Source organism: Zootoca vivipara, chromosome 9 (genome assembly GCF_963506605.1).
Source record: "Zootoca vivipara chromosome 9, rZooViv1.1, whole genome shotgun sequence".
In the NCBI taxonomy this organism is placed as follows: domain Eukaryota; kingdom Metazoa; phylum Chordata; class Lepidosauria; order Squamata; family Lacertidae; genus Zootoca; species Zootoca vivipara.
In genome coordinates this window covers 37,894,703-37,905,680 of record NC_083284.1, presented here as the reverse complement: position 1 = coordinate 37,905,680, position 10,978 = coordinate 37,894,703, and the positions used below count along the sequence as shown (strand labels likewise).

General features: G+C 41.3%; 1 protein-coding gene across 1 annotated transcript; it reads right to left on the bottom strand.

Annotated features, from left to right (window-relative positions):
* Positions 1–338: 338 nt before the first annotated feature.
* Positions 339–10,585, bottom strand: TMEM184C (transmembrane protein 184C). Its single transcript, XM_035114110.2, has 10 exons — positions 10,216–10,585; positions 7,288–7,418; positions 7,165–7,201; positions 5,987–6,192; positions 4,532–4,606; positions 4,191–4,284; positions 3,372–3,484; positions 2,261–2,360; positions 1,241–1,412; positions 339–1,080 (listed from the first exon to the last, which is right to left on the bottom strand). Exons 1-10 carry the CDS (start codon positions 10,330–10,332, stop codon positions 818–820), a joined length of 1,308 nt encoding a protein of 435 aa, XP_034970001.1. The 5' UTR covers positions 10,333–10,585; the 3' UTR covers positions 339–817.
* Positions 10,586–10,978: the final 393 nt, after the last annotated feature.

The following is a 10,978-nucleotide window of genomic DNA, read 5'->3' as shown; positions in this document are numbered from 1 at the left end:
GATCAGATGTGCAAGTCCTTAAAACAATAAGTTGTTACATTCTGTTTCAGTATTTCAAAGCTTACTTGATTCTAGATACATTTTTGAAGGCAAATATACTACAAATTCAAGAATAGCATTATTATGGTATCCGCCTAAGAGCACAGATTGACGAACCATTCGTAAGTATCCTATGAGTTTTTTGAGACAAAAATACAGGAACACTGATCAGTTTCTCAGTAAAAAGCTGTGTTTCATTTTAACTCCCTAATTAGAATGCCTTTAGACTTCGAGTTGTATTCAGTTTAGCATTAAGTAGTTCTATTAGCACAAGAACTACCACAAACAACAGGAATTCCCCACCTCACCCCGTGCATCCCCTAAATCTGTTTCTTCTGCTTAACTGGACTGTGGCACATATATGCCAGTATTGTTAAAAGAATGCTTTAATTTACTGCTCCAGCTAAGGTCTCCAGCAGCTCAGCAACAATTCTGGCATGCTGAGGAGACAGTATTCTGGGATGGTGCAATTACTTTGAGGGGGGGAGTCAACATCAGGAACTTTCTACCTCACTCCAATTCCAGAGGCAGGTTTTTGAACCAAGCAGCATTGGCTACTCAACTTACTGCAATAATTTAATTGTATGTCTGGCACCAATACGCTCTTTCAATGATAGAACAGAAATTTCCCATTTAAAATTAAATTCCATTATCTGTTTTGATTTATGTGCTGCTTGGTGCAGCTGACCTCCTGGGAAGAATGAGGTCCCCAAGGCCCAAAAAACTAACATAGGAGCAGCATCCAGGCAAATCCCAAAACATTTGCGAAAAGAGTTTTCTAACTTTCATCCAGAGGCTTCTCTGTTGGAGGATTCTCACTCTCTTCTGCTGATTTACACAAGCCATCAGATACTGGTTCAGGAGGCATTGTTGGAGTCAACGTATGTCCAAACCCTTGATAGTGGCCCACAGGTGATGATGGTACTGAAGAAGCAGTAGAAATTGGATCCTGGGTGGATGATGACAGCAAACTTGTATGTTCATTCTGTTCATAATCTTCACCAAAAAACATTTTTCTTGGCTGACCAAAAACTGTTCTTCCTAAAAGGAAGGTATTTTAAAACAAATTATTCTCATAGGTCTGGCACTGCAGTTAATAGAAAAATGACCTAGCAATACGGCTCATGTGGCAACTTCAGAAAACTCAAATGTTTACATCAGTTTTTCCCTAGGGGTGCACATTTTTATCCTCCTCACTTACCAACATTGCGAACTTGTTCAGTTACATCTGCCCTGATATCAGAAATATCCCACATTGCAAGAAAAGAATCAAAGCATGATCCTTCTTCAGCTTGCTGCACATAAGGTTTGTAGGAAAAACTGTAGTGATGAGCAATTGCAGCAAAGAACATCTCCACGCAGATAATAAAATCCTGAAACAAAAGAATCCAAATTCAGTCCTATTCAGCCCCACATATGCAGCCATGTAATGTATTCCTCGTAGCAGCATCTTTAGACTTGAAGGCCAATTAACCACAAACTACCTTTTATGGAATAAGAGTATTCCAGAAACTTCATGTGTTTTACACCAGCTTAAACATATACCGTGTTTCTCATATTATAAGACATGTCTTATATTTATTTTTTCCTCAAAAAAACACACTATGGCTTATTTTCAAGGGATGTCTTATTTTTTTCCTCCTCCTCCTGCTGCGGCCGGCATTGCTGCTGTGCCTATCACTATGTCTTATTTTCGGGGTATGGCTTATATTCCTTGAATGCTTAAAAATCCTGCTATGGCTTATTTTATGGGTATGTCTTAAAATATGAGAAACAGGGTAGCGGGGCCATCAGCCAAGTCTACTCTCATACTTTGGTTAAACTAGGACAGCAAGCCCCAGTCAACCAACTAAATATTTAATTTAGAGTAAATATTGCCTTCTCACACTTAGTAGAGAAGACAAAAAGCAAAACATGATACTTAAAGGACTGCGCTCATGCAGGCCAATGCAGATAGCATAGCTATTAAGAGTATACTAGTCACACCATTAGAAAATAGTTTTAAGCGCTTAAATTTACCTGCATATATGTGCTGTAGGACAATTTGATCAATGGAGCTGGTAGGCTAGTTACCTGATAACTATTGCTTACTCTCAATGAAAAAAGTAGCTACATGTATCCATAATGCTTTTGCTTCAAATACCAATCTGCCCTTTTTTATCTATTCCAAAGGATGTGGGGCGCTGGAAGGCTTATGTTTACAACAACAGTTCCAACTTACCTGTAAACCAGTTGCCACTGCTTCAACACTTTTCCATTCCCATGTGTGTGTTTCAGAGATAACACCGACTTTCACCAACAATGCAATAAGTGCAGCTTGCCTATACAAAATTGACATTCTTAGAAGAGATTGGGTTATCACCACACAGAAGCTACACAGCTGAGAGGCAGGCTCTGGTCTAAAGTTCCAGTGAGCTTTTATTGTAAGGTTAAAAAAAACAAAAACAATATGTGAAAGATACTAAGATCACAAAGCAGATCAATAAAATGCTAGAAATATGAACTTGCAAGCCCTGTGGCCATTATGTTCACACAGGAACAGTGAATGTGCATCACCCACAATAAAGGAACTTCCACGCAAACTGTAGTGCTAGGCTAAGAGGTGTTTCTGGAAAGAGATCAAACATGATCTGTCAGTATGGAGAAAGGTTTCAGTGTAAACTGAAAATCTGTGCTAAAACTTTAAAATGAATTAGATAAGAGAGAGCTAAAACTTTGGTTGTACCCTTAGCTATTTTGAAGTTGCATGAAAATGTTTTTAAACAGAAAACTTAAAAAAAACCACTGCAATTTTAAGCACAGAAGAAGGCTGGTCTTTTCACTATTGTACAACACCTTGCACAGGTGAATCCAGTTTGCTATAGAGAGCCAATATAGTGCAGTGCTTAGAGTGTCAAACTAGGATCCAGGAACCCAGGGTTCAAATCCCTGCTCAGTTATGAAGCGCAATGAGTGACCTGGGCCAGTCAGTGTCTCACAGCCTAGCCTACCTCACAGGGTTGTTGTAAGGATAAAATGGGGAGGGGGAGAACCATGTACACCATATTGAGCTCCCTGGGAATGAAAACGGTGGCTATAAATGCACACACTTATTTGGGAGTAAGCCCTAAAGAGATTTACGTACTTCCAAGTAAACAATGGTCAGGGGTCCCTTTACCTTTATCTTTTAAACATGAACAGGATTGTGCTGTTAAGCAATTTAAATAAAAACAGAAACAAGACTTATTATATTACTACTCATTTTCTGACATACACATTTCTAAATGCATATGGATAGTTAAGTGTTTAACAGGCTTTACACACAAAAAAAAAGCTTACAACACTCCACTTACCAAAAAGAAACAAAAATCACCATCTTTACACACAGAAATTTCCCTACAGGTTTGATTGGGTTTAGTTCTTCCCGCAGTACTTTATAGAACAACACAAGGCAGTACATGGCAAACTAAAACAGAGGGATAGAAATGTTTAGCCATTTGCAGTGGGAACACACAGAACTTCTACATTTCATCATACCAATAATCCCCCGGAACATATCAAGCCAATTCAATTCTTGTTCCAAACATTTAAAAACATCTATGGCTGGAGGGTCAAAGCTCAGTGCCAAAGCACATGCATAGCATGCAAAAGATCACGGACTTCTCCATCTAGACCTGAGAAGGACACCTGTCTGAAACCCCAGAATGCTGCTGCCATAAGCTTCCTTTATTCCCAAGTATATTTCTCTCTTTCTTTATGCAAAGAGAAGGAAGCCACCACTTTGCTGAAGCTAAGCACATCTTGGTCTGATCAGTGCTTGGATGGGTGACCACTGGGGAACCACATGTATATCACTGTGGGTTTCATGATGGAAAATACATGGGATATAAATATAAAGCAGTATCATCCCACCTTTCAGAGTCCTCAAGGCAGCTTCTAAAACCGATTAAATAGATGTACAATAACACAAAAAAAATCCATAGCACCATATTTAGAACCAAAGGATTAGTTCTCATATAATCTTAATTTTCTATGTGTAATGTATGTAAAGATAAAACACCTGATCAAAAGTAGGTTCTGCATACCACAATTGTTAAGATCTTTAATTTTTTAAAAATAAAACACTTAACTATCACTCCAAAGAGAAAGAAAACTCAAATTCTGTTACTCACAAGCTGGGAGATATTGTTGAAAAAAACCAAATAGGTCCAAGCATTTTTGAAGCTAAAGTTTCCTTCATCATATACACCAACCAATTCACATATTCTGAAAGAGTTTAATACAAAACATTGCTCAGAAAATTCAGGAGCTATGGTTGCAATCCTCCGCACAGGAGTCCTATTCTATTCAATTGTCCAGTTCAAATGTCATGTTAAACCATGATTCACATTCTTTGATTTTTTGCACCAAACTTGAAATTGAAAATTCAAGTAAATTCAGTAAAAGGCTATCTTCTAATAGCAAAGTTATACATGTATAGCATTTTGAGGCTAAAATATTTCTTCATACTTACAAAGCAATAATAGTGGTGAATGGTCTGACTACTGTATACTGCAAAACACCAAGCTTGCACCTGAACAACAGCACCCTATGAAAGAGACACAGAGTGAGCTCAGTTCATTCAAAGCTGCAACATAGACAACCATATATTCTACTTTTACTGTAAATATTAGCATCCAGAACAAAGTTCCTGTACATCACAAAGACTAACTCAGGATATAGCTGAAACTCTATGTAATATCTTCTTTTTTAAAAAACTTAGAGAGAGTTAAATACAACTGCTAGCAAGAATAGCCTAACATTCACATACCATCATGCTTTTCAATCAAAACACTTTTAAAATATTAAGTCATAGTTAATACTGCTTCCTAGACATTTTCTTCTTGCATAATCTTTATAGACTAAACTATAACTGACGGATTTAAGAATCACAATTTCATACGCGAATATTTCTAATACTTTATCTTACATTATTTCAGTATATTTTCCCACAGCTCTACCATATGGAAAAACATGGGCACCTGTAGACTCCTATCTCATCAGTATCCTATACAAATTTCAGAGGTACTATTTTGCAGCCAGATACAGCAAGGGAACAGGATGGCTACATCCCTGCCCAACTAATAATAATTATTTTTTAGGTCCTAACCATCACATAGATATTCAATGACCTGTATGCTGCTATTTATCAGAATATGTTACCGTAATGGTATCTCACCTTTCAAAGACACAGCTGCATAATACACATTAACTTTTGGCATTTATAGTTTCAAATAAACTTGTTACAAGTCTTGAATTCCCCCTGCACACCTTTTATTGTAAAGGTTAAAACTAGAATAGAAACTTTGGCGAAACCTTCATCTTAATTGTAGTCAAGACATTCTGTCTTATTTCCTCATATCCTGTTTTGTCCGCTCAGTCAAAGAGTCCAGACATTAATCATCACTGGAAGGCTACCTTGCTGGGAAAGGGACTGCACCAAGGAAACTTGGGTCATTTTGTTCCTTCCCAGGGCAGGATGGCATATGATGGCACTACAAAGGTGCATTCCTTTTCTCCATCCTGCTGCATTCTGGAATAGAGAAAGCAGCAGCCCAAACAGAATGCTACTACCGGTACAAGTCGGAGGAAGAAGCTAAGTGAGCAGTCAATCCTGAAATATAACTGCTGTACAGAACTACCGTACAGTACTACCCTACAGCACTGATTCTTTTAAATCAGTTAATGAAGCTACCAACTGCTTCTGGGGAAAACAAATCCTTTTGATTCACTAACAAGTCCTATTTTCAGGAAACAATTTCCTGAAGTATTTTTAAAAATGTGTTTTTCAAGAACTCTTTGGAGCATCAATGGAAACGAGTGCCACATATACCAAAAAAAGAGTTAAATCTTACACGAATCCAAGAGGTAATATCCATAATAAGACATGAACATAAGCTTTGAAAAAAGAACGGCGTGATGTACTCACTCTCCCATAGCCCATGGTGGACAGCAACACAATGGTGGCAGATGCCTTTGCTGATCTTTGGCTTCTAGGATTAACACTAGATTTGGATACCGATTGGTCAGGTAATTTGAAAGGAAGACCATGAAGTTATAGATGACATACGCTTCATAGCATTCTCTACAAGTATCCACATAGATTGCAATACTGGGATATTTCAATGCTATCCACTATCAAAGAAAAAGGCATTAGATTAGACACACATGCACTGCAGTTTACACTGAGATTCCATTCTATTACATTTTCTTTCAAAATATCATTGTGTGCCAGTATACAAATTAAATAAATAATTTATAGAACTCTATGCTGCAGTTAAACATTCAATAATTAAGAAAGGCTTATAGCTCAATCCTATGATTTAACTAAATTAAGTCCAATTGAGCTAAATGGGACATACTTCCCAAGATATCCTTTAGAGCCTGTATTTGCTGTTGCAAACAAGGCAAACAGTGTTACAACACAAATCAAACAATGAGCTAGTACTCTGCAAAACAGAGAAGCAATATGCTCTGTATGTTCACATTAGATACAAATATGTACATGTCTACTTTCAGTTGCATTACATCTTATTTTCCAGTGAATTAATGCTCAGTGAGTTGTACAGTGGTACCTCTGGTTGCAAATGGGATCCGTTCCAGAGGCCTGTTTGCAACGTGAAAAGCCCACCACCTGAAGCGCTGTATCTGCGCAGGTGCATGGTGCAATTTGGTGCTTGTACGCATAGCGCGATTTAGCACTACTGTGCATGCGCGAGCAGCGGAACCCGGAAGTAACCCTTTCCGGTACTTCCGGGTCGCCATGCGACACAACCTGAAAAAATGTAACATGAAGCAAACGTAACACGAGGTATGACTGTACGTGACTTAATCATTCTCAGAGTAGACCCACTGAAATCAACATGCTTCAGACCATCAACACAGAGTATGACTTACTGGATGAAACTCAAGAAAAGCAACATATTTACAAATGCCTCAATCACACATATCCCTTGGGCTTCTGCCAGGAAACCTTAATGGAAATGAGGTTACAATTTTAAGGTTGTATCGTGTGAAAAATCAGCAGTATGAGAAGTTCATTAGATTGTTCAACTGGTTTCTAGAGCCAGAACTCAATAATCCCAAAAAGAAAGAAAGAAAACTTACGCTGTCTAGACTGTAAATTGGCACCATCCATAGAATCCTGTCATAAGAAAATACATTTGCAATTTACCAAGTGTTTGTATTGCTAATATGGAATAGCCAGCAGAAGCATATATGATAGGTTACCTTATTATTGGTTTCTGTAATTCAGGTTGAGTATAATTAACTAAATGTTGCAATATTCCCCAAAGAGATATTGGTATTGTCATCAATAAAAATATCCCAGCAATAAACCATGCCTTGGTATGGATTCCAACCTTGAACAACACAAAAAAGAATAGCACAAGCACAAGAAATTGCAGTAGGAAATTTGATAAACAATGACAGTAAAACTGATAAAACAATCCATAAATCACTTTTTCTGAAGCACCAGTACTATATTTAATGGCTCTTCTCTTCGAAGAGCAGAACATGCATTAATGATTAAAAACACAGTATTTTTGCAACTGAACCATCATTAGACTCAAAATTTTAAGTGTGGTTAGCTACAACAGCTGCTACAACTTCTTTTAGATCCAAATATATAACGCACACAGTTCTAACCAAGAATCAAGCTAGGAACACTTAGAAGAGCAACTTGCAGCATAAGAGGTTCCCTCACTTCTACATTAAGATTTAAGTTAGTAATACACATACTGCTAAAGGCCAGGAACCTGGTCCAGATCTTTCCATAACACACTTCTTGTTAGTTAAACTTTAAGGGAAAATGCATGTACTGTATACCATCTTGTTTACAATGGGCAGCTCTAATATGCAACATCAGAGTGCATATTTTAGTGTGTGTTTTATGCATGCATCTTCTTAATTGTTGCTGTAAACAATTAAATGTGAGGAGCCATTTTTCCTTGTGTCATGTAAAGCAGCCACAAGGACAGGGTGCATAAAGTCACCTAGAGCCTGTTTCTTCTTTATAAACTACCATACCTTTCTGACTAAGCAACAGATGATTGGGCATAGTTAGCAGCACCAGAAACCTTTATAATTACAGATCCAGCCTGTGAGCAACCTAGTTGTTTTAAGGCACAGAAATAATTAGGCACACTAAACAATTACTGTAATTAAACACTGCAAATTCCAAGTCTTACATAAGAGTAACAGCAATTCCCTGGTAGATGCCTAGTTTAAATATGGAAATGCTAAAGGGGAAGGTGGGAGCACAAAGATCCAAAGAATGTCTTGTGGAATAGGTACAGGGAAGGGGTACTAGCACATGTGTGTTTTACTTCAGTGCCAGTCCACCTGGACTAGCAAATGTGAAGACAGGAATTACCATAACTCACATGTAGATTGAAGGTGTTGAGATTCATTATTCTGTACTCTTTCATTTGCAAAAGGCATCACTTTGCATCCATCACTTAGTGCTACAAGTTAGACAATATGGTGCCCTACAGATTTCCAGACTACAACTCTCATCAGTCCCAGCCAGCTTGACCAATGGCAAAGGATGATGAGAGATGTAGTCCACGCATCCCCAAACTTTGGCCCTCCAGATGTTTTGGACTACAATTCTTAAATCTTCCCCGACCACTGGTCCTGTTAGCTAGGGATCATGGGAGTTGTAGGCCAAAACATCTGGAGGGGCGCAGTTTGGGGATGCCTGATGCAGTCCATCTGGAGATGTCAGAGCAAGACCCACACTAACCAAATGATGTCCATTAACAGGCAAATGCACCATCTACCTGCCTGTCTCTTTGGATTAAACCTTCCCTGTCATAATGATCTTATGTCAAGTAAGTCTCTCTTGTGAGAGATTCCGGAAATGGAAGACAGGAGCATACACACCCCTGGCTTCTGGATTAGCTTGAACTGTTCTGGTTCGCCAGAAGCAGCTTAGTCATGCTGGCCACATGACCCAGAAGCTGTATGCCGGCTCCCTCGGCCAGTAAAGTGAGATGAGCACCGCAACCCCAGAGTCCGTGACTGGACCTAACGGTCAGGGGTCCCTTTACCTTTACTCCTTCTAACTACATTCCCCTCCCCAGCCAACTTGTCCATGCACTAAGAAACAAATTGTTCTTTAAGCGTGGGAGCTATTGTTTGGTTGCTGTTTTTTAAAGTTCCACAGTTCATCTGTTTGTTTGTTTTCATAAACTCCTTTAGCCTCGTATGAACTGCTCTGAGTGGGATGGTACGGTAATTAACTAAAAACATAAATATAGCATCTTTCTACGTGGCACCGCCTACCCCCATGAAAACCTGAATTTGTTGTAATCTTTAGTACATCATACAGACAAGAGAAATCCCCTTCACCTGCTGACACACTAGTCCTCTCCACTGATGCTCTTGCTGTCTCACTATATGGTGCTGGCCTTCGCAACAGCTCCAGATGAGGAGTGTTTATGTAGATATCTGTATTTCTGGACTTCCTCTTACTTGCTCCATATGTAGCAAACATCACATTTAGGTTACCTGGGGTCAAGCAAGCTAACTATTCTTACTTTAGTTTCACAACCCAAGATGACTCTAGGATACACATGCCCTTCCAGAAGCGAGTTGGGCTGCAGAGTTTTGAGGGGGATGTCAATCCTCTTTCTTTTTTCTTATTTTAATTACTGTTATTTTATTTTCACAGTGCAGAAGATAACTTTGGAGAACCAGGCAAAACTTGCTGGAGGTTCTCTTTTTCCTTTCTGAAAGGGCAAAGGATGCTTGCCAAACATACCAAGAGAATGCCCACGTCTTGGCTTTATCTTGGAAGGGCAGCTGGGGCCTACAATCGCGGATGATTCATCATCATCCCTCAAGGCGAGAAATCATCGGGATGGAGAGCAGGGAGGACACGTGACACATTCGCCTCAAGCACCGTCCGTTGTTTCTTTAGCTTGTCCCTCCTAAGCCTAGAGCGCGAAGCGCATTCCCACATGACGCGCGTTCCATGTTGTGCGCGGAAGAGGAAGTGAACGCGGGCCGGCGTTTAAATTGTCAACAAGGCAGGCAAAGCCGAGCGCATCCGGGAGACCCGAGGGAGCGGGCTCTGCGTTTGCCCCTCTTCCCCTCCCCACTCCCACCCCGGAGGCTCCCGTGGGCCTCCCTCCGGCGCCGCTCCGCCCTCACCTCCAGCTTCTGCATTTCCCACACGCAGAGCGGCACGGCCAACAGCAGCCCCACCACGTAGAGCGTGGCCACCAGAGGCCGGATCCAGCGCCGCCAGTTCCCGCAGGTGCACGGCATGGTGGCTGCGGAAGGTGTCTCTCAGCGCCGCCTCAAGAACCCGACAGGCCCGCCCCACACCGCCGGCGCCGCGGAGCGGAGAGCATCACTGCCGCCCTCACGGACGGACACCCCTCCCTCCCTCCGCTCGCAGCAGCCACCCCTGGCGGGCGAAGCCAAGAGAGGAGGGGGGAAGCAGGAGGAAGGACGCCTCTCCCCGCGCGAAGCAGGCCCGTATGCAGCCTCCTCGCCGGCGACGCCCCGCCCCTCTTCCCCTACTCAAAGCCGCAGGGTGAGCGGAGCCACGCCCACCACCGCCAGTAGCGTCCGCGCGCCGGGCGCCGCAGTTTAAGGCAGAAACCAAGCGCTTCCGGCGCCTCAAAGTAAACAACCCGCCCCTTGCCGGAACCGACTCCGGATTGGGTAAACCGCGAGATGGCAATCGAGCGCTTCTCTCTTCCCTTATAGATCGACGCAAGTGCCTTTTGACATGGGAAGGTTAGGTTTATGCCAGGGCTTGCGTGCTGGCCGGCGGCGGGGCTTCTTGGCGTTCGCATCCCACCCGCGAGACGCTCTGCCTTCTCTGTGTGCGAACGGTGCGATCCTTCCTGCGCAATGCTGAGCGTTGGAGAAGAAACTTTTAAATATGGTGTTTAGTGAAGTAGCG

Coding starts and splice junctions, on each gene's coding strand:
- TMEM184C (XM_035114110.2), bottom strand. CDS start 10,332: ATGCCGTGCACCTGCGGGAACTGGCGGCGCTGGATCCGGCCTCTGGTG. Junction 7,419..10,215: donor GGGAAATGCAGAAGCTGGAG/GTGAGGGCGGAG, acceptor GTGTTGTTCAAG/GTTGGAATCCATACCAAGGC. Junction 1,081..1,240: donor TGAACAAGTTCGCAATGTTG/GTAAGTGAGGAG, acceptor CCTTCCTTTTAG/GAAGAACAGTTTTTGGTCAG.